Genomic DNA, 24,443 nt, shown 5'->3' with positions numbered 1-24,443 from the left:
ATGCAACAATGGACTACTCACAGACGTTCCTCTCTGCTGCAAATGATGTCTAATGGTACATGCGGACAATGCTTGTTGCGCAACAGGTTGAATTTGTTGTGTGATATAATTCGTAATGTGGCAAAGGGATCCATGACTGCCATGCACATAGTATGCCTATCATTATGTGTAGTGGTGCAACAAGGTGGCAGGCTGGGGGAAGCTTAAGTGCCACTACATATGGGCCAAAACTACCGATTGAGACTGGAGGAGGTCACAATCTATGCTCACTAAAGAGACTTACAAAGGGACCATCAGATCTGTTAATCATGGATTTTGATGAGTCTCAGGCATGTTGTAGAGGGAATGTCCTGAGTACCTGGGTAGCGGCTTTGTTGTGTGTGACAATCCCTTGTTTCCAAGAAAATCAATGTGTAAGTTTAATTTGTACCTTCTATACCTATAATTTCAATCATGTTTTGTTTAGCTGTAAACCTCTCTGTCTTTTATTACACCTCTCTTGTAATGACTGCCAATGGAGTTTGTTGAGCATCTTGGTAACGCACTCGCACCAACTAAACGATAAAAGATGGATTGTGCCACTCTCCCTCTCCCTCTCCCTCCTGTCAGTTCTACCCGATAAGGATTCCACAATAATCAAGAATGGTTCGAACAAGCACCTTTAAGCCATTTCCTTCATGGATGAATATATGCAGATATTACCTTTATTTCTATAGATTTTGTATCATTACAAAGTATTGAGTTGTATCTACAAGGAAGTCTAGATTCCAATCCCATACTTGACAGGCTAATATTTTTTTCACTAAATGGCTGTGTAGGATGGTGTCAGATGCCTTCCTGAAGTTAAGGAACATGGTATCAACATATGTGCTGCTACTGAAACTGCCATACAGAATTCTGTTTTAGCACAACAAGTAAGATGATTTTGTAATCTGTTCTATAACAAACTGAACAGGTATCTGAAGAAATAATTCTGCAATGATTGATTTATTAGCGACATTATTACGCCAAAGTGACCATTTTTGAATAATTTTGCGTGACATAATCTAAATGATGAATAGTAATATGAAAAAAAAGTAGATGGCTAAAATTTCAGCCTATAGTGCCAGCATGATAGTAGTGAACCTTGGCTGGTTTAGTCAAAGCATGAATAAAGTTACGGTGTGAGAGATATGCACAAAACTTCACCATCAATTTTCTTGGGAACTAGGGGCCACAGTTTGAGTTCGACAGCTTTGTAGATGGTCTAGGGGAACTTCTTTGGTTATTCTCTGTCATTAAAATTCACTTAGCATGTCATTATGATGTGTAATTATGTGCGATTCTGAGGACACTACAGCTGGTAAGTGAGATATGTTTGAGTCACGAGAATCTTCAGCTTCATCGAGGCCTTGGTCGGCCAGCTGTCCTGTCCTTACAAAGCAAAATTAAGTATTGTGTGTGTATCTATATTTTTAGTAATTGATTTTTATTCTATAACCATGACAAATTCCTATATCATTGTGAGAGAATCCTTGAGTGAAATAAATAACTGCCATTCAATCTACGCAACAGACAAGTCAAGAAATTGCAGACTCTCAAAGACAACACTTGCTTTCCAAGACAGGAATGATTGTGTTGGGTACTGTGGCACATGTGAATTTAGGGCAAACAAGGCTAAGGATAATGTAGTTGAGGACTTAGTGGCCCAATGTACTCTCCATCTATGCGCCGTCATGTTGTTGTTGAATCACAGGATCATTTGTCAAGATGGTGGAGTGGCATTGTGTTGGAGAGGGGGAGGAGGATTGGGAGATATGGGGGATGATCTGTGATGATGACTACCAGTAAAACCAGCTTCCTAGACACGGCTTGGTACAGCCACCAGGGCATGCGTTTGACATGCATTGGGTTTGGATAGTGTTGTAAAACGTGTACACTGTGTGATCAAAAGTATACAGACACCTGGCTGAAAAGACTTAAAGTTCGTGGTGCCCTCCATTGGTAATGCTGGAATTCAGTATGGTGTTGGCCCACCCTTAGCTTTGATGACAGCTTCCACTCTCACAGGCATACATTCAAATCAGGTGCTGGAAGGTTTTTTGGGGAATTGCAGCCCATTCTTCACAGAGTTCTGCACTGAGGAGAGGTACCGATGTTGTTTGGTGAGGCCTGGCATGAAGTCGGCGTTGTAAAACATCCCAAAGGTGTTCTGTAGTATTCGGGTCAGGACTTTGTCCAGGCCAGTCCATTACAGGGATGTTACTGTAGTGTAATCACTCCGCCACAGGCTGTGCATTATGAACAGGTGCTAGATCATGTTGAAAGATGCAGTCGCCATCCCCAATTTGCTCTTCAACAGTGGGAACCAAGAAGATGCTTAAAACATCACTCTAGGCCTGTGCTTTGATAGTGCCATGCAAAACAACAAGAGGTGCAAGCCCCCTCCTTGAAAAACACGACCACACCATAACACCACCGCCTCTGAATTTCTGTTAGCACTACACACGCTAGCAGTTGACAATCACCGGTCATTTGCCATATCCACACCTTGCCATTGGATCGCCACATTGTGTACTATAATTCGTCACTCCACACAACGTTTTTCCACTGTTCAATCATCCAATGTTTACACTCTTTACACCAAGCGAGGTGTTGTTTGGCATTTACCAGTGTGATGTGTGCTGCTTGACCATGAAATCCAAGTTTTTTCACCTCCCACCTAACTGTCATAGTACTTGCAGTGGATCCTGATGCAGTTTGGAATTCTTGTGTGACAGTCTGGGTAGATGTCTGTCTATTACACATTACTACCCTCTTCAACTGTCGGCCGTCTCTGTCAGTCAACAGACAAGGTCAACCTGTACGCTTTTGTGTGGTACGTGTCCCTTCACATTTGACTACTGAGGTTGCTGATGTGGAGTACCTGGCAGCACAATGCACCTAATATAAAAAAGTATGTTTTTGGGGATGTCAGGATACTTTTGATCACATAGTGTAATCCCCTCTTTAGTGAGACCCGGGGGCTAGCCCAGAGTATAGTGTTTGTGCCATATTGTCTTTCATATACATGATTATAACTGCTGAATGTGTTACATGGATAGCCATTGTTTTAAGAACTGATCTGACCCCGTTTTGATAAAATAATCCAGTTCCAGATAAGGTCTTTGCTGAATTTGACTTTCAAACTAATTGTTGTGTAGGAGATCTTAGTGTTTCCTTGTGGGGCTGGTTCCTCTGTCTATTGTGTAGGGGACCAGCCAGCTACATTTTGCTGACTTGATATTTTACTTTCTTCTGTTTGTGTATAAATTTTCAACAATAGATTAAAAGACGATGACTTGGCAGCTTAAGGTTCATCTACATCTACATTTATACTCTGCAAGCCACCCAACGGTGTGTGGCGGAGGGCACTTTACGTGCCACTGTCATTACCTCCCTTTCCTGTTCCAGTCGCGTATGGTTCGCGGGAAGAACGACTGTCTGAAAGCCTCCGTGCGCGCTCTAATCTCTCTAATTTTACATTCGTGATCTCCTCGGGAGGTATAAGTAGGGGGAAGCAGTATATTCGATACCTCATCCAGAAACGCACCCTCTCGAAACCTGGCGAGCAAGCTACACCGCGATGCAGAGCGCCCCTCTTGCAGAGTCTGCCACTTGAGTTTATTAAACATCTCCGTAACGTTATCACGGTTACCAAATAACCCTGTGACGAAACGCGCCGCTCTTCTTTGGATCTTCTCTATCTCCTCCGTCAAACCGATCTGGTACGGATCCCACACTGATGAGCAACACTCAAGTATAGGTCGAACGAGTGTTTTGTAAGCCACCTCCTTTGTTGATGGACTACATTTTCTAAGGACTCTCCCAATGAATCTCAACCTGGCACCCGCCTTACCAACAATTAATTTTATATGATCATTCCACTTCAAATCGTTCCGCACGCATACTCCCAGATATTTTACAGAAGTAACTGCTACCAGTGTTTGTTCCGCTATCATATAATCATACAATAAAGGATCCTTCTTTCTATGTATTCGCAATACATTACATTTGTCTATGTTAAGGGTCAGTTGCCACTCCCTGCACCAAGTGCCTATCCGCTGCAGATCTTCCTGCATTTCGCTACAATTTTCTAATGCTGCAACTTCTCTGTATACTACAGCATCATCCGCGAAAAGTCGCATGGAACTTCCGACACTATCTACTAGGTCATTTATATATATTGTGAAAAGCAATGGTCCCATAACACTCCCCTGTGGCACGCCAGAGGTTACTTTAACGTCTGTAGACGTCTCTCCATTGATCACAACATGCTGTGTTCTGTTTGCTAAAAACTCTTCAATCCAGCCACACAGCTGGTCTGATATTCCGTAGGCTCTTACTTTGTTTATCAGGCGACAGTGCGGAACTGTATAGAACGCCTTCCGGAAGTCAAGAAAAATAGCATCTACCTGGGAGCCTGTATCTAATATTTTCTGGGTCTCATGGACAAATAAAGCGAGTTGGGTCTCACACGATCGCTGTTTCCGGAATCCATGTTGATTCCTACATAGTAGATTCTGGGTTTCCAAAAACGACATGATACTCGAGCAAAAAACATGTTCTAAAATTCTTCAACAGGTTCTGTGCGCTCAAGGCTTGGCTGGCAAGTAGAGTGAGGACTTTTTTGCAGTTTATAGTTTTTGGCAACATTCATCTTGTAATGATTTAGTAACTAATTTAGGAGTAAAAGATAGCACTGTTTGGAATAAATTCATTGTTGAGGTAGAGTGTCAAACACACACAAACCCCTACACTGTGCTGTCTGGACACAGTGGGGGGGGGGGGGGGGCATAAACATTGATGGGATTGCATTTTGGCAGGTGGACTAGGTAGAGCAATATGACCACATACTGGTAATGACGTGAATTATCAGTGAATTTCATAAAGTATCAGAGAATTACGCTACATTGTGCTGTCTAGACACAGTGACATGAGATGAGTGGACACATTGGCGAGATTGCATTTCAGCTGGTGGACTAGGCAGAGCAAAGTGACCATGAACTGGGAATATCATGAATTATCAGGGAATTTGTGTGTAACTGCCCCACAGAGAGGGGTTACTTTGTAGTATCACTATGTTAACAACATAGTATGCCATCTCACATATTCATGTGCCTATTTCCTTATTCATGATTCTAGTTGGGACTACTGGCTTGTCAAATTATTGGTCGTATTGGCATAATGTGTTAATACAGTTGATTGCAGGCACACTAGCTGCAGCGTAGTTGTTCTGCTTCTGGATAGACTTAAACTGCTGAAACACACCTCCCCTACCATGTGGTGGCCCCTCACATAGTAACCCCCACCATTACTGTTGGCCACTCCTCCACGGGGGCAGAGTTATTTTGTGTGCGCTCCACCTGCAGTTTCAGGAACAGATGTAATATTACCATATTGGTTGCATCTCCTCCCCTTCCCTAAATCTATGAAGAAAACTTGAGACTAGGAGCTGTATTTCTGGGTGTCCAATGCTGTATATGTTAATATTCTGCTGCACATGTTTTTGTGAACTAATCTAATTGTCAAAATATGCAGAAAAATAGAATTTACAATCTTGAAAATATTTCTTTTATCAGTAACGGAGGTAGCACTTCAGAACTTCTTAGATACCTTTGCCGTGCACCTCACGGTGATATGTAGATGTAGAAATGATAATGATAGTAATAAGAAATACCCAGTGCTGCAATTTTATTTTGTCACGAGTACTCAAATAGCTGCAAGTATTTAAATTAAAAACTTGACATGACACAGTTCTGTTGCTACTTTAGGCACACAGATTGCTAGATTGGGCTTAATATTAACAAAATGACACTAGATACTCAAGGAATAAATGTCAGTGCAATACTTCGACAAGCATAAAATGATTTTGACACTATTTGTAAATTGTACTGCATGATGCTTAAATAAATTCCTCTTCCATTTCATGTTTTAGCACTTTGCCTGTAGATGTATTTTAATCTTTGTATGTTGTCTGTATTGTCACTCCTTTCTATGCGTCTCCCAATTCTCTATACATTTTCTATAGAGTTTACTATTTAGTGTAAGGTCATTGGAAACATATAGTGTGCCTATATACTAGAAAATCTTCAGCAGGAAGAGGCAAGAACCGATTTATCTTCACATGTAAATTCGATTCTGGTGATATACATTTGTATGTTTCAGAGCAACTCTCTTTGGCAAAATTTAAAGAGGCAGTTGGAACATGGCAAGAAGATTTTGACAACTGTATTCTTCCTCTTGTCGAAGATGAGCAGCCATCATACATATTATACAGGTGAGGACAGGGCCGTATTTTGTACTTTGTTAGATATAGAAAGGTAGCATTATGTTAGTCTCCCTATCACAGCTTAAAATTGTGGTAACCAAGATGATCATTTATGCTGTTAAGCTGTTCATAATCATTCACTATTCTACAGTAGCTTGAAGAATAACAATAATGAAAAAGAAAGTTACAAACACATATATCATGGTTCAACCTGTCCCTGGTTTGTCCTCGGTGCTTGTTGTAAGTGCAGTCTGATCATCTCTCTGAACCTTGCATTTACTTGTAAGTGGATGTTAATGTACTCATGCATAACATTGCTTGTTTTTTAATAATAAGTATGTTAAATGGTGATTATGTCATATTTCCTCACACTTAATGCTCTCATTTCTATTATCTTAATGGAGTGGGTGTAACAATATACTCCTCTTGTTAACGGTGTGATTTAGTAAAAGCATGTCTGTACTGCTGTCTATGCACGTGAGATCATTACTACATTGCGTTTCCACCTTTGTTGGCAAAAAACTCGCACTCAGTTAGTCCAACCCAGAAATTCATACATCTGTGATACAGTTGACATTACCCAGCAGCAACATAGCAGAAATGTAGTTTTGCCGAATGTTTCACAGTGTTTGGATGTAGGAAAATCATTGTGAGGATGTCAGTAAAGGGAATATCCTAAATTCTGTGCTGTTACGGACATCTTCCAAAAATCCCAGAAAGTGCCTGCCTTCTTCAGCCATCGATACCTGTTGGCTTGGAAGATAAACACAACACTGTCCCCTCTTTTTAATGACATATTGAACACGTACTGAAAAGAAAACTAAAATCAGTAGCTTAAACAATTAATGACACAACATCAAAGGGTAGCTGGTTGGTATTAACGTGGAGTATTCACATGTCTCACATGTGGTCAAAATTGACACATTGCATACGTTTGTAAATGAAAAAGAAATTATGGCACTCAGAAAAAGTCCTCAGTAGTAAAGGAAAACAAGTAGCGTAGTAAAGGAGAACAAGTAGCAAAATAATGCAGCTTCATTAGATTGTGAAGTATTATTGCTGTAAATTTTAAGTGATTATTAATAAAATAAAGATAATGCACACTGAATGCCAAAACATTATAACCATTGCTCATGTGATGTTGGATGCCACCTGGTGACATTGCAGTCATGTGACACAGTAAGGAAAGTACGTAAGCGGAGCAGATGGGTGGAGGTTTACCCTAGTGAAGATATGGGCTGTAAATAGGGAAATCCATTGAGATAAATGACTTTTACAAATGGCTGATTATTATTATGTAGAGCCTTTGAATGAGTATCTCAAAAGCAATGAAGCTAGTTGAATGTTCATGTGCTACTGTCATGAGCATCTACAGAAAGTGGTAGAAAAACAGTGAAACTACCACTAGCCACTAAGTGGTTAGACAGAGTGTGGGGTTCAGGGGCTTTTCTGCTCTGTAAAGTATAGATGGTGATCTGTGGCATCTCAGCTGAAAGACCACAAAGCTGGGGCGTGCACAAGTGTTCTGGAGCACATTGTTCATGGTACATTGCTGAACATAGAATTCCACAGTAAATGACTCCATACATGTTCCCGTATTGACCCAGTAACATTGACAATTATAACTGCAGTTGCCATGGGACCACAGGGATTCGACTGTGAATCATTGAAAACATATTGGCTCTTTGAACGAATCATGGTACTTGCCACACCAGGTCAGTGGTTGTCTTCACAAAAGCCATCATCGGGGCGAAAGGCGGCTCCCAACATGTACTGCGCTGCAGGCGTAGGCTGGTGGTGCAGTACTATGCTAAGGAAGACATTCTCCTGTGCTTGCATGGCCCCTATGGTAGTAATCCAAGTCATCATATCAGCCGCAGGCCACGTGCATACCATCATGCTTGTTCATGTCTCGAAAGCAGAATCATGCTACAGTTGTTTGATGAAGAGGATGACAGTGAAATCAAGTTGATGTCTTGGCCACCAAATCTGCATGATGTGAATTCAGTGGAACCCTTGTGAGTCACTAACAGTGCTATCATCACGTACACAAATCAGCAGCCCATTGTTTATGGAAATTATGTGAGTGGTGTATAAACATCTGATGCTAAACACCTCCAACAAATCTACCAACAAATTGTAGAATTTATGGTACACAAAATTGGTGCTGTATTGCATTTCAAAGATGGACCAGCAAGCTATTAAGCAGATGGTCAATCTTTTGGCTCATCAGTGTATAAACGTATAGCGTGAATCCCTATAAGAAAAGAATAATTTGAAATTTCAACAATTTACAAGAATTACGGGCCTCAATAATAAACAAAACAACTATTTTTGTAGCATCCTTTAAACTTTCTAGCACTAATGATTCAAATATCAAAAACTGCTGCTGGCAATGGCAAAGTGCCCTTCTATGCATGAAGCAACAAAGCCCGGAATCTTCCAAAGATGAGTCAATTTATACAGGTGCAGAAAGGTGTGTTAAATTGCCCATGGCAGATTCAACCTACCAAAGAGCCTTGTAAAATCAAAGAGCTTGGGGAGCTGGTACAAAGTGTATATCTCTGATCTCTGCTCAAATTAGCGTGCTGTAATTGAATCTTGACATGTTGAAATTTAATTATAAAGGAGAACTAAAATTACATTACAGCACAGTTGTTTCCATAGAGTTCAGAGTGCACATGTTAGGACATAGGAGCAGGCTTTGGACACCAAGCAAAAAGAAAAGAATGATGCTCAGTAGTTAGAGAAATGGCTGTCTCAGAGGTGGTGGCGGTTCCTTATTTGTACAATATCACATGGCTCCTTGGAGGACTGAATCTTTGCAAGTGTACATATTTGGTCAGTCTCTGGTGAGGTGGACTAGAGTGCTTTGTGCTTTAAAGGTTACCTTACAATTTGCTGGAGTCAGTCAGTTTGAACTCCTGTATATGGTGACTATAATAACTGTTGAAAGCTTGGGAATTACAACTCAATTGGGATGGCTTTGAAAACAGAGAAAATTTTATTTAGTAATGTTGCTACAGACGATGCCTAGATGGAGAGTTTGAGTTTTTCTCTGTCCTGTTGCAGAACTGAGCCAAAATGGAGTGTACTTTATTAAATTTGAGTTTATACCATCTCTTTATGTAATGTGATCTCTGTGATAGCCTATTTCATAAAATTTACTAGTAACTGGGCCAGTCAGTAAAATCCTGATAACTGTGCTCCTTTTCTTGCTAGCAGACTACTACTCCTTTACAGCTGTTTTCAGTGCTACAGGCTGAAAGAAAGCTGGAGTACTTCTAAGTTTTATGTATTGACCAACACTATTTCTTCTTTCAACATCAGTCTATTTAAGCTCCTTCATGCATAGAGTTAGTTGTCCTCAGATTGTACAGGGCTATTACGAATGATTGAAGTGATTTCATAAATTCACTGTAGCTCCATTCATTGACGTACGGTCACGACACACTACAGATACGTAGAAAAACTCATTAAGTTTTGTTCGGCTGAAGCCGCACTTCAGGTTTCTGCCGCCAGAGGGCTCGAGAGCGCAGTGAGACAAAATGGCGACAGGAGCCGAGAAAGCGTTTGTCGTGCTTGAAATGCACTCACATCAGTCAGTCGTAACAGTGCAATGACATTTCAGGACGAAGTTCAACAAAGATCCACCAACTGCTAACTCGATTCGGCGATTGTATGCGCAGTTTAAAGCTTCTGGATGCCTCTGTAAGCGGAAATCAACGGGTCGGCCTGCAGTGAGCGAAGAAACGGTTGAACGCGTGTATCTGGACATGCTGGAAAATTGGCTCGTGCCACAACTGGAGACCGACAGCACTGACTTCATCTTTCAACAGGATGGTGCTCCACCGCACTTCCATAAAGATGTTCCACATTTCTTAAACAGGAGATTGGAAAACCGATGGGCCGGTCGTGGTGGAGATCATGATCAGCAATTCGTGTCATGGCCTCCACGCTCTCTCGACTTAACCCCATGCGATTTCTTTCTGTGGGGTTATGTGAAAGATTCAGTGTTTAAACCTCCTCTACCATGAAACGTGCCAGAACTGCGAGCTCGCATCAATGATGGTTTCGAACTCATTCATGGGGACATGCTGCGCCGAGTGTGGGAGGAACTTGATTATTGGCTTGATGTCTGCCGAATTACTAAAGGGGCACATATCGAACATTTGTGAATGCCTAAAAAAACTTTTTGAGTTTTTGTATGTGTGTGCAAAGCATTGTGAAAATATCTCAAATAATTAAGTTATTGTAGAGCTGTGAAATCGCTTCAATCATTTGTAATTACCCTGTATATTACAATCGTATCAGAATTATTTGGACACAAATACTGTGCGCAATGAGATTACACTTTGAGAAGCAAACTGAATGAGAACATAAGACTGAATGACAAGTTTTAAAACCTTTTTTGTTTTTCTTCTACAAAATCACTATTATTATTATTATTATTATTATTATTATGAGGACTGTTCTTACATGGTTTCAACACACTTCCAAACCACAAAGTCGAAGAACAAGTGGCTGAAAACAGGCGAACCCACTAAACCTGTTGTTCAGTCTTGCAGATACGCTGCAACCGTACACCTTGCCTTACCTACATGTAATAATAAACCATTTCTCCAAGAAATGCTGTCTGAAACTTAACTACTAACAAAAGTATTCATTAAATGTCCTCTCGTCTTTCATTGTTTAGATGGATTGAGAGTGTAACCCATCATTATCCCTAAAATAATGTGTTACGCTTCAAGGGACACGTAAAAACATACTAAATCACATGTATAGTCCATAGATATGTGTTTTTTCCCGATGCAAAAAGTGATCATATCCGTACAAAAAAGATGAGGAGAGGGGGACAAGACTATACTCTTTAAAAGTGTGCCCTGTCATTTGTAACATAAACTACTAATGAGCATGTCAGTGTGACCAAAAAAAAAAAAAAAAACCAGTACTATAAACATTAGTGAATATTGGTCATCAAGCACCAGTCCGGCATGAGCATGTAGGCTACCAAAAACATGTATATGATATTATTAATTTGCTCAGGTAGAGACCAATGCACATTCAATGAAAAATTTAAATAACACAATTTCTTCTTAGGAGTATGCATATGGATACAATTTACTCATTTTTGCATATTGAATCTATGCTTTCTTTATTTATTCTGCACTCTTTGATCTTCAATAAATATTCATTTCATATTTAAATCATCTAATGGGATCACCGGGGGATTAGATTGGATGTCACCAAATCTAACAATCCACTGCTGCTTACATAACAGCAAGATTTCACAAAAGCATGTCTGTACTGTGATATATGCGTCTGTAATGTACACTGTAATTGCACCATTACTGGCAAATAAAGTGTTCCTCCTACTGACTCTTTGCAACTTCGTAACAAAGGAAACTACGCAGTGCAACAGTTCAAAGAAATTTGCTCCAGAATCAAAAATTCTGGAAAGAGTATTGTCTATTTTTACTTTAATAAACATTGGCAGGTCAGTTTCTTCCACCTCCATCTCTTTTATGTAATCATTAACTTCTGGGTCCCCTTGTTGTTGGAACTGCACAAGAAATCCACTAGATACTTCATTCAGTGAAAACTTTTCGAAATTCCATACTATGCCCAGGCTTTGTGGGAGTCCCTTAAGGCTATTAGCAGAGGAATTATCCAAACTCCTGTCTGATTCAGAATGTCTTCCAAACATCCCAACAGGTGTCTGTCCTCGTCTCAGTGAGTGCAGCAGTCTTTCATCCCCTGGGCCAAGTACGTAAAATTATTCATAAGTTTGAATAAAAACTTCTTTAACAACCCACCTATAACGTTTAGGATAATGCCAGAACTATGGGCATGTTGGAGGAGAATTTTATGCTGGGCAATGCAGTGATACAGAGCACATTCCAAGTTGTTTCACAGTGCAAAATCGTCATTATTGAAAGGAAACAACGTGCAAGTGGCCGGCTGCAGATTTAAAATATTTGCCAATCTTGTATTTATATTGTGGATTGTGTTAAAATCCAGACAAGTGCAAGTGTGACTCTCACTCAGAGTGTTCTGTACAAACTTAATTATTTCTATAGATGGTGGTGGTGGTGGTGGTGGCGGTGATAATAATATTGTATGGCTCAGTGACATTGTGAGAGTCTTATATTTTGAATGCCAGTTTGGTGACTTGTGTATCCCTAACCTACTGCAGTTATCTGGTAGAGGAAAGGGAGCCTACTGTTTAATGTGGACTTAAAATGAAGTGTTGTTTATGGCAACTCCTCACAGCATTGAGAGGTGAAGGTTCGGTTAAAATGAAGGGTGAAAAAATCTGTGGTCTGACCCAGATTTGATCCCAAGACCTCAGTTACCAGGCACACGTTTTTTTCACTAGGCCACCAGGTCTGGCATGTATATATGTAGTTCATCTGTAGACTTTGATGTGGGAGCTAGTGAGTATCAAAATATTTGACATATCTGGCTGCATATTTTGGTTGCATCGACTTAGAAGCTCAAATTTTTTACACTTCCAAGGGGCTGTAAACCTTAGTGTGTGACATAAATTGCAACTTTGAGTCTACCCATTCCTGAGAAAAGGGGGTATTAACAGATGGACAGACTGACAGATGGACAACAGATGGCAAAAAAATATTTTTTTTATGCGATACAAGTACAAATTAACAATTTCCAGCTCTTTTCCCCTGTACTATGAATCTTTGCTTCTTGTAAAATTCCTTGTTCTAAGTGAACAGAAAGTACCCTATAGGTTTTGATGAGTGAGTTCACAAGAGTTTAAATATGTGACATAAATCTTTTGATTACTTTGGCTCAGAAGCTTAAATTTTTTTTCCCCACAGGCAAGGGACTTTAGACCTTAGTAACTGACATAAATCTCAACTTGATACCTATTTCCATTCCTGAGAAAAAAGTGTCTTCACAGGCTGGCAGGTAGACAACAGTGTGATCCTATAAGGGTCCCGTATTTTCTAACTGAGGTACAGACCTCTAATTAATGCAAATCCAGATCTGTGGATTGTGTTGTAAGGCTAGTAATTCTAGCTTAGAAAACATAGAAAGATAAACAATTAATGGAAGCTAAGAGAATCTCCTTATGTTAACAAAATATTCTGTTTCTCTTTGCCTGTGGACATTTTTGTTGCATACTTAAAAGTATTTAGGTAACTAGTGAATTGAAACAGTGTATTTTTTCTGAATCTAAAACTGTTGATAATCAGTAAATTTGAATTTTATTGTATTTTGTGACAGTCACTCACAATAAATGTAATCGGTATTGATTATTTGTCTGGTGTGTTTATATTCTAGTTTTAGATATGGTAAACTACAGTTGAATGTATAAAATTTTACATTTTGCTCCAAATAATCAAGAACCACTACATAGTCATTAAAATTATCAGCAACTGCATAGAAAACACATGGCATTTCAATCTGGCAAAGGAACAGATTGTTTTAAGAAGTGAATTTGGCACAGTGTACCATTTTCAGGTCATGAACAATTTATTGAATGGAACAGTGAGAATGAAATATCAGTTTGGCAGGTATCATTGAGTCAAAAGCTTAGAACAAGTTTCATCAAAATGTGTACCGACATCCTATGAGAAACAAGACATCACCTCAGAATGTGTTAAATGTTATATGCTAAAAAACATATGGACCAGTGCTACAGCTTTGCTTAGACTACTTCAGGATAGCATCAGATACTTTTTGACTTGAGCCCGTTGTAGTCAGAAAACTATTTACCATATGGGTACCCCACTTTTCAGATAGTGTGCCGCAGGTTTTGCATTGTTAGTAGTGTTAGTGTCATGACATGCATTTAGGCACAGGTACTGGTATGGCGAAGCAGGAGGAAATCTGTTCCCAAGACCAAGGACAAAGCCCGTGCCATATGAATGGCATACATTACTGTGATCTGTTTTGCCAACATGTGATACCTGTTCCATGGGAGAGGGGTATTTTGGACTCAATTGTTTTGATGCATGAAGGAACACCACCTCACATTGCTTGTGAGGTTACTCAGTAATAAATCTGGAGAAAACTGAATCATTATCCAATTGTTCCAAACTATGTGGCCACCAAAATAACCTAATTTATTATTTCTCTTCCCCATGTCTTTACAAATTTTTCCACAAAGTTTCATTGTCCTTTAATCACTCATTTTTTCAAGGGGCCCCTATCAAGTAGCGGAAGTTTAATTATTATTGTTGTTGTTGTTGTTGTTGTTGTTGCTGCTGCTGCTGCTGCTGCTGCTGTTGTTGTTATGGTCTTCAGTCTGAAGACTGACTTGATACAGCTGCAAGCTTCATCATCTCTGAATAACTATGGCAACCTACAGCCTTCTGAATCTGCTTACTGTATTCATCTCTTGGTCTCCATTTACAATTTTTACCCCCCTGTTTCCCTTCAGTTCTAAATTGATGACCCCTTCATGTCTTCTTGGACCTTATTTTTGATAAAATGCTGACATAGGTGCCCCATATTCGCCACCTGAAGACTACGTGCCTGCGGAAGCTTAATGCTCTCCACGTCCTGGCCCATACATCATGGGGTACAAACTGTGCTACTCTTCTCCATCTTTACTGTGCTTTGATCTTGTCCAGACTATGTTATGGTGGTAAGATTTATGGTCAGTGGCTCCTTCCACTCTGAAAACACGGGACCCTGTTCACCATTGTGGGGTGCATCTGGCTGTTGGTGCCTTTCACACTAATGCCGTCAAGTCTCCTTGCAGAAGCAAGGATTCACCCTCTACAGATGCACCAGAGCCAACTCCTGGTTTCTTATGCAATTGCCATTCGCCAGTTCCCTGACCATCCCATGTACCCTGCCCTCTGTGCAAACGGGGATGTCTCTCTCCTGACAGCCCACAGGGGGGTTGCCGCTTGGAATGCGTCTTACTTCCCTCTGTTGGGATCTCCATCCCCACTCCCTGGAATGTGCCCCGTGTATTTCCTCCCCCCTCTCATTGATGGTGCCTATACTACGGATTAGGACTGATCTGTTCCAGGGTCCTAAGGTCTCTGTGACCCCTATGGTCTTCTGGTGTCTTGTATGTTCAGTCCTTGCAGAGTTCTAGGGTGCTACCATCTTCTGCACTGATGGTTCTAAGACAATGGATAAGTTAGGATATGCTTTGACATCTCCTACTGGCTTAGAACACCATTTATTGCCGGGATCATTTAGTGTGTTCACAGGAGAGCTGCTAGCCATTAACAGGCCCTCCATTTTGTTACTCAGGCCTCCCTCCACAGTGTTTCATATGTACTGACTGAATGAGCAGCCTGCAGGCTATTCACCAATGCTACTTTTACCACCCTTTGGTCTCTGCTATACATGACCACCTCTCTGCCCTTGGCCATGCCACCTGCCCAGTTGTCTTTCTCTGGGTCCCAAGTCATATGGGTATCTCAGGGAATGAACTGGCAGACAGTTTATCTAGGGAAGCAGATACTTACTCCCTGTTTCCTTTCATGATTCCAGCTGCAGCTATGCCGATGTACGTCACATCTTTTTTTGCGCAAAAGTGGAATGACATTTGGTGCACTACTGCCCTCAGTAATAAACTCTTGCACAATCAAGGAGACTACTGTGGTTTGGCAGTCTTCCTTCCACTCCACTGTCATGCCGTCAACGCAATGCTCATGCTAGGCTCACCCATTGTTTTCCCTTGCCTAGCGAGCCACACCTACAATGTGGTTGTGGAACCAGACTGGCAGTATCCCATATGTTGGTGGAAGGTCCTCTTCTTTTGGCCCTTTGTACTATTTATTTGTGTATTCTTCCAAGTTATCTTTAATATTAGCAGATGATTCACGGATGGTTGAACTGGTCCTCAGTTTCCTCCTTGAAAGTTTTTATTTTCAGGTATAAGGTTTTGCTTTACTTCTGGAGCAGGGGCAGGGTGATTGTGGTTGGGGCCTCTCTTCATGTTTTCTCGGTCTGGTACCCATGATCGACCCCCCATGCAAACACCACTCTTTTATACCTCTGTTTTTTCAGTTTTTAGATTTGGTCTAACCTTTTATGCCTTATACTGTGTGTTTTTTAACTTCCTTGTTTTATAGTTTGACTCCTCTGACTTAAGTGGGCCCTCTCTCTTCCACAAGTAACATTGGAATCACGGGTCTGAAGACCTTGCCGTTTAGTCCCTTAACCCTCCTCAAACAATCAATCTCTTAATATCTCAGAGTGCATCCTGTCAACCGATTCCTTCTTTTAGTTGCAGTGTGCCACAAATTTCTTTTCTCCCCAATTCTGTTCAGTACCTCTTCAGTTATTACGTGATACACCCATCTAATCTCCAGCATTCTGCTATAGCACCACAATTCAAAAGCTTCTATTCTCTTCTTGTCTTAACTATTTATCGTCCATGTTTCAGCTCAATACATGTCTGCAGTCTGGACAAGTACTCCACAAGAAAAGAATTCCTAACACTTAAGTCTATATTTGATGTTAACAAATTCATCTGCTTCAGGAAAGCTTTACCTGCAATTGCCAGTCTACATTTTATATCCTCTCTACTTTGGCCATCATTAGTTATTTTGCTGCCCAATTAGCAAAATTCATCTACTACTTAAAGTATCTCATTACCTAATCCAATTTCCGTACAAACTCCTGATTTAATTTTACTACACTCCATTACTCCTGTATTGCTTTGGTTGATGTTTGTCTTATATGGTCCATTCAAGACACTGTCCATTTCATTTCTGCCAAGCCCTTTGCTGTATCTGACAGAATTACAATGTCATCGGCAAACCTAAAAGTTTTTATTTTTTCTTCCTGGACTTTAATTTCTGTTCCAATTTTTTCTTTAGTTTCCTTTAGGTGCTTACTCAATGTACAGATCGAATATCATTGGGGATAGGCTACAACCCTACAACCCTGTTTCACTCCCTTCTCAAGCACATCTTCCCTTTCATGCCCTTCAACTCATATGACTGCTGTCTGATGGCTGTGTAAGTTGTAAATAGCCTTTTGTTCCATGTATTTTACTCCTGCTACCTTCAGAATTTCAAAGAGAGTATTCCAGTCAACATTGTCAAAAGCTCTCTCCAAGTCTACAAATGCTGTAAATGTAGGTTTGCCTTTCCTATACTTATCTTCTAAAATAAGTCATACGGTCAGTATTGCCTGGCATGCTCCTGTTTTTCTGAACCCCAAACTAATCTTTTTCTGTTCTTCTGTAAAGAATTCAGGTAAGTATCCTGCAACTGTGAACAAGTTAACTGATAGTTTGATAATTTTCACAGCTGTCAGCAACTGCTTTCTTTGGAACTGGAATTATCATATTCTTCTTGAAGTCTGAGGGTATTTTGCCTGTCTCATACATCTTGCACACCAGACGGAAGAGTTTTGTTGTTGCTGGCTTTCCCAAAGCTGTCGGTAGCTCTGACGGAATGTTGTCTACTCCCGGGGCTTTGTTTTGAATTGCGTCTTCCATTGCTCTGTAAAATTCTTCTTAAAGTAACATATCTCCCATCTCATCTTCATCTGCATCTTCATGTCCCTTGTGTAGACCCTCTATATACTACTTCCAACTTTTGGCTTTCCCTTCTTTGCTAAGGACCGGTTTTCTATCTGGGCTCTTGATATTCTTAAAGCTGCTTTTCTTTTCTCCTAAAGCTTCTTTCATTTTCCTGTAGGCAGCATCTATCCATCCCCTAGTGAAATACGCTTCTAAATCCTTAAATTTGCCGTCTAGCCACTCCTGTTTAGCCATTTTGCACTTCCTATAAATCTCACTTTTTAGACATTTGCATTCCATTTCGTCTGCTTTCTTTGCTGCATTTTTATATTTTCTCCTTTCATCAGTCAAATTCAGTATCTCCTGTATTGTATGATTATCTCTGTTAGGCCTTGTCTTTTTACCTGTTTGATTCTCTGTTGCCTTCACTGTTTCATCTCTAAAGGCTATCCATTCATCTTCCACTGTCTTCCTTTCCCCTGTTATTGTCAGTGGTTGCCTAGAGCCTCCTTTGAAACTCCCAAGAACCTTTGGTTCTTTTCAACTTTTCCAGATCTCATCTGCTTAATTTTCTACCTTTTTGCAGTTTCTTCAGTTTCAATCTACCATTCATAACCAATAAATTGTGGTCAGGGTCCATATCGGCCCCTGGAAATATGGTGCAATTAGAAATCTAGCTTCAAAATCTCTGTCTTAACATTAAATAATCAATCTGATATCTTCTGATGTCTCCAGGTCTTTTTCATGTATGCAACCTTCTTTTATGCTTCTTAAGCCAAGTGTTAGCGCTGATTTAATAATTCTGTGTGCAGATTTCTATCAGGTGGCTTCCTCTTTCATTCCTTTTGCCCAGTTCATATTCATCTACCATTTCTCCTTCTCTTCGTTTCCCTACTTTCCTTCTATCGTATTCCATTCCTCAGTCACAATTAAATTTTCATCTCCCTTAACTATCTGAATAATTTCTTTTATCCCATCATTCTTCAATCTCATTATCTGCAGAGCTAGTTGGCATATGAGGTTGCGGTAGTTGGTAGGTGTTGGCTTTGTGCCTGTCTTGGCTACAAATATGTGTTCGCTGTGCTGTTTGTAGTAGCTTGCTCACATTCCTATTTTCTCCTTCATTATTAAACGTACTCCTTTATTACCTCTATTTGATTTTTGTATTTCTATCCCTGTATATACCTGACCAGAAGTCCTGTGCCTCCTGTCACCGAAATTCACTAATTCCCTCTGTATCTGTTCACATCGTGTTGTTAGCTGCTAAAGGTAGAAGACATGGTTTGTTGGTGCTACACATTTTAGCAGTTTTGATAGAGATAAACTAACACTCCAGTGCTCCAGTGCAGTGTTCTTCTTTGGCACACCATTGTAGAAGTGTGCACGGAATCAGCTAAGTGAAAAATCTGTGCAATACGCGCGCGCGTGTGTGTGATATATATATATATATATATATATATATATATATATATATATATATATATATATATATATATATATATATATATATATATATACACAAGCAGACATATTTAAAGACAAATATGTCTGCTTGTGTCTGTATATGTGTGGATGGATATGTGTGTGTGTGTGCGCGAGTGTATACCCGTCCTTTTTTCCCCCTAAGGTAAGTCTTTCCGCTCCCGGGATTGGAATGACTCCTTACCCTCTCCCTTAAAAGCCACATCCTTTCGTCTTTCCCTCTCCTTCCCTCTTTCCTGATGAGGCAACAGTTTGTTGCGAAAGCTTGAATTTTGTGTGTATGTTTGTGTGTCTGTCGACCTGCCAGCACTTTCATTTGGTAAGTCACATCATCTTTGTTTTTATATATAGGGAATTTTCCCTTGTGTGAGACTGCATGTACAAGACAGTTTGACGGTTTAAAGTTCTGGATTCACATATTTTATTGTTCGTGTCGCTTCTTCTGTGTAATCTTTCTTTGATTGTATCTGTACTCTTTTGTATTGTGATATTCCGAACATTCGCGAGTGCCGTGATAAACTAGCACTGTTATCGTCAATTGTAAGCTTAAACTAAATTGTGCTCTTTTAAATTTTTTGAGGACAGTAGGCCTATCCTCATTTAAAACAATCTTTCTCTAATTTTGTTGTACAAATACATGAGAAATAGATTAGTTTCAGAATTTTCGAATGCTTACAAAATTATATTTTCATAAGTTAGTGGTTCTTGTGTTTTGGATATGTAATTTAATTCATAGCAAATCAGCATTTGTGGTTCACAGTTAAGCCAAAGTATATGTCACCCCTGAATGTCATTGTATATCGAAGCAAATGAACATAAATTTTTGAGAATTTTTGGAAGCCTCCATTGACCTTTACATAATGTATGAGCAATTTGTAACAAATCAGCATTTGTGATTTATTTACTGTACGAGAATTTGTAGCTAACCTGTTGTTGTATCTAGTTTATCCTTAAAGGGGAGTAGCCCTAGATATTATTTGCATTTATCGTAAATTGACTCTGTTTTCGAGTTTGCTAACAACTACAATGAACATCAAAACGTTTTAGAAAACTAGTAATTTTTAACACAGGTTTGTGTGTTGCCTTATTAAAAATCTTGTTTTTTATATCCAATTCAATTCTTATAGCGAATCAGCAGCTTTCTATCTCAACAGATTAAAAGATAATTGGCAGGTTTAATTTAAAGTCAAAATGCAGCCCCACTATGAATGCTGTTCTCAAACATGGAATGAGTTGGTTGACTGTCATAAGCAGCTGTAAATTGCCCTGAATTCTGTGAATAGGGGTGTTGGAAGAGCTTCCAAGAGTCGTGTACCTGTGATAATTCTATCAGAGGTACCTCGAGTACTATCCTCTCCTATACTATCCTCTGCAGAAAGTACACAATCTGTCATTAGCTGTCCACTTGACTGCGAGTGGCATGTCAATGGTCGACATAGGTGTCCTGTACATGGTGGATGGGGACCAGGGAGGACTCAGGGTAGCGTACCGATCCCCTTAACCTACAAGTTTGAGATGCCGTCCTTCACTGTAACTGAAGCAGCCAGTGGGACTTACTTCACCAGTTTCGGGGAGACCTGCTGTGTCAGGAAGAGACAAACACAAAAGGGTAGGGGTCTATTAATCATTGGCAGTTCAAACATACGGCAAATGATGGTATCCCTTAGGGAAATGTCCGTAAGGGACAGGAAAGGACACTCTCTCTCTCTCTCTCTCTCTCTCTCTCTCTCTCTGTGTGTGTGTGTGTGTGTGTGTGTGTGTGTGTGTGTGTGTCTGGGGGCCTCATTCGACATGTTGAAGAGGCTGTTCTGGCAGCCATTGGGAACAGGGTGCAACCAACAGCAAATTGTGGCACATGTTGGAACAAATGGTGCTCATCATCCAGGCTCCAAGGTCATTCTTGGATATTCCAGCATCTGGCAGAGAAGGTGCAGAAGACCAGTCTTGTGCATGGAGTGCCAATGAAGCTAACAGATTTGGAGCATTGTCTCAAGGACCGAACCAGATACTTCGAAGTTTCTGTGACATAGGCTGTCTCTTCCAGACCTGCATCATAGGGTTGAGAGCTGTAGGGTCCCCCTAAATAGGTCAGGTGTGCACTACACATAAGAGGCTGCTACTCAGGTAGCTGAAGGTGTGTAGGTTGCTCACAAGGTTTTTTAGATTAGGCAGCTCCCCATTCAATCAAGATAACAGTAGCTGTAGTAAATCCAAAAGCATCAGCGTAAGATCGAAAGAAATGCCTCCCACAGGCGAGAGTTTTAAAATCTTAATTATAAATTGCCGAAACATTCGCTACAATGTGCCAGAATTTGAAGCACTCATGATACCAGTGAAGCCCACTAATACTAGGTACAGAAAGCTGGTTGAAACCTGAAATTGACAGAAGTGAGATTTTTGAGGAAAATTTAAGGGTATATCAAAAGGATAGGCAAATAGGATGTGGATGTGGTGTATTTGTTGCAGTAGTCAAGAAACTCAAATCCACTGAGATATAGATTGAAGCTGCATGTGAGACTGTTTAGGCATCACTCAGTATCAGGGGCTGAGCATAAAATGATGATTGGAGCCTTCTATTGCTCACCAGACTCATTTCCTGATGTAACCAAAAACTTTAGAGTAAACCTCAGTTCACTTACACGTAAGTTCCCCAATCATACTCTTATCATCAATGGAGACTTTAATTATCCAACAGTTAATTGAGAATATTACAATTTTGTTAGTGGTGGGCGTGATAAATGCGTTCTCTGAAAACTAACTAGAACAAATAATTTGTAACTCCACTTATGATGGAAATAATATTGGATCTAATGGCAACAAATAGACCTGATGTCTATGAGGTTATCCACATCGAAACTTCTATCAGTGATCATGATGCGATCGTGGCAACAGTGATTACCAAAATACAAAGGACAACTAAAACAAGCAGAAAGATATACACGTCCAGTAAACTAGATTTAAAAAAATCAGTAGTGTTATATTTCGGTGGGGAACTTGAAACTTTCAGCATGGGTCAGGAGTAGTAGAGGAACTCTGGCCCAGGCTTAAAAGAGTAGTAGACCACACACTGGATATATATTTACATAGTAAAACAGTTCATAGTGGCAAGGAACCTCCTTGGTATACAGTCACTGTAAATAAACAGAGATTACTGTAAAACAAAGTGTGGGGCTATAGATAGAGAGATGCTGAATGAAATGGATTTGGCTGTGAAGAGCGCAGTCTATGATGCCCTCAGCGACTACCATAGCAGACTATTGTCAAATGTCATTTCACAAACTCCAAAGACATTCTGGTTGTGTATAAAAGCTGTTAGTGACAACAAAGTTAGTGTGCAGTCCCTAGTGAATGAGACCGGAACTGAAACTGATGATAGCAAAGCAAAAACTGAAACGTTCCTTTACAAAGGAAAGCCCAGGAGAACTGCACCAATTTAATCCTTGTACCACTGGAAAGATGAAGAAAATAGTATTAGTGGCAGTGGTGTTTAGAAACAACAGAAAAATTGTTAAAATCGAACAAAGCTCCAAGCCCCAATGGAATACCTGTCAGATTCTATACTGAATTTTGGCTGAGTTAGCCCCTTGTCTAACTATAATCTATTGTAGATCCCTTGAACAAAAAACAGTGCCCAGTTCTTGGAGAAAAGCACAAGTCACTCCCTCTTCAAGAATGGTAGTAGAAGGGATCCACAAAACTACCATCCAATATCCTTGACATTGATTTGTTGTAGAATCTTAGAACATGTTCTGAGGGCAAACATAGTGAGGTATCTTGAACAGAATGATCACCTCAGCTAAGGCGAGCATGGATTTCGGAAACATCAATCATGTGAAATCCAGCTCGCTCTTTTCCTACATGACATACTGAAAGCTTAGGATCAAGACAACCAGTTAGATGCAGTGTTTCTTGAGTTCTGAAAAGCAAGTGACTCAGTACCGCACCTACACTTAGTGTCATAAATATGATTGTATAGGGTATCAAGTGAAATTTGTGACTGGATTGAAGACTTTTTGGTTGGGAGGACACAGCATGTTGTTTTGGATGGAAAGTCATCATCAGATGTAGAGATAACTTTAGGTGTGCCCCAAGGGAAGTGTGTTGGGACCCTTGCTGTTCATATTGTATAAACGACCTTGCAGTGAATATTAATAGTAAAATCAGGCTTTTAATAGATGATGCAGTTGTCTGTGATGAAGTACTATCTGAAAGAAGCTGCGTAAATATTCAGTCAGATCTTGATAATATTTCAACATGGCGCATAGTTGGCAACTTGCTATAAATTTCCAGAAGTGTAAACTTTTGCACTTCACAAAACAAAACAAGTAGTATTCTGTAACTATAATAATAGTGAGTCACTGTTGGAATCGCTCAACTCCAATACCTGGGTGTAACACTGTGTAGGGATATGAAATGAAGTGGAATGATCACATAGGTTAAGTTATTGGTAAAGCAGGTTTATTGCTAGAATACTGGGAAAAAGATTGCTTACAAATCGCTTGTGCCATTGGTTCTAGAATATTGCTCAAATGTGTGGGACCCGTACCAGATTTGACTAATAGAGGATATTGTCCATATACATAGAAGGGCAGGACGAATGGTCACAGGTTTGTTTAATCCATGGAAGAGTGTCATAGAAATATTTAAGAAACTGAACTGGCAGACTTGAAGACAGACATAAACTATCCCAAGAAAGTCTATTAACAAAGTTTCAAGAAGCGGTTTTAAATGATTGCTTTAGGGGATATGCTACAACCCCCTACGTATCCAGGGTTGCCACAAATTCTAGAAATCAGGGAATTTCAAATGTAACAGGGAAATTTAGGGAAAAAACACTGGAAAAATCTCTTTTTTTTTGTCTCAGTAGCATGAAATTGTTTGTTTAATGAGATGTCATGCTTCGTCACTGGTTGGGCACAGCTGAGTATGTGTGCCGCTTCCCTACTCTTATTCTTACTGCATCTCCCCTTCTCAACCTTCCTCTCAGCTTGCAGTCAGTGCTGCCACCACTACTTGTTGCTAGCTTAGCAGCTGCCAATGAGAGGCAGATGGAGGGGGCTGAGGAGTGGTTTGTTTGGATCTGATTCTCAGAGCTTGTTGATGCAGCGGACGAAGACAATGCTCATCTGTGCGTGAGTTGTGACTGAGTGATTGTGTGTGCACTCTCATTTTCTGCCAAAGGCTATGGCCAAAACTTTAGTCTTG

At 40.1% G+C, this 24,443-nt stretch overlaps 1 protein-coding gene across 1 annotated transcript in view; it reads left to right on the top strand.

Annotated features, from left to right (window-relative positions):
* LOC124600108 (twinfilin) overlaps positions 1-24,443 on the top strand; it is an 81,142-nt gene that overhangs the window by 6,524 nt on the left and 50,175 nt on the right. Inside the window, exon 3 of the mRNA XM_047136133.1 lies at positions 6,187-6,298. Within this exon, the coding sequence (XP_046992089.1) occupies positions 6,187-6,298 (112 nt within the window). The remainder of the gene's footprint in view (positions 1-6,186; positions 6,299-24,443) is intronic.

The sequence above is a fragment of the Schistocerca americana genome, chromosome 1, assembly GCF_021461395.2.
Source record: "Schistocerca americana isolate TAMUIC-IGC-003095 chromosome 1, iqSchAmer2.1, whole genome shotgun sequence".
NCBI classification, from domain to species: Eukaryota; Metazoa; Arthropoda; class Insecta; order Orthoptera; family Acrididae; genus Schistocerca; species Schistocerca americana.
This window is presented reverse-complemented; position numbering and strand designations above follow the sequence as displayed.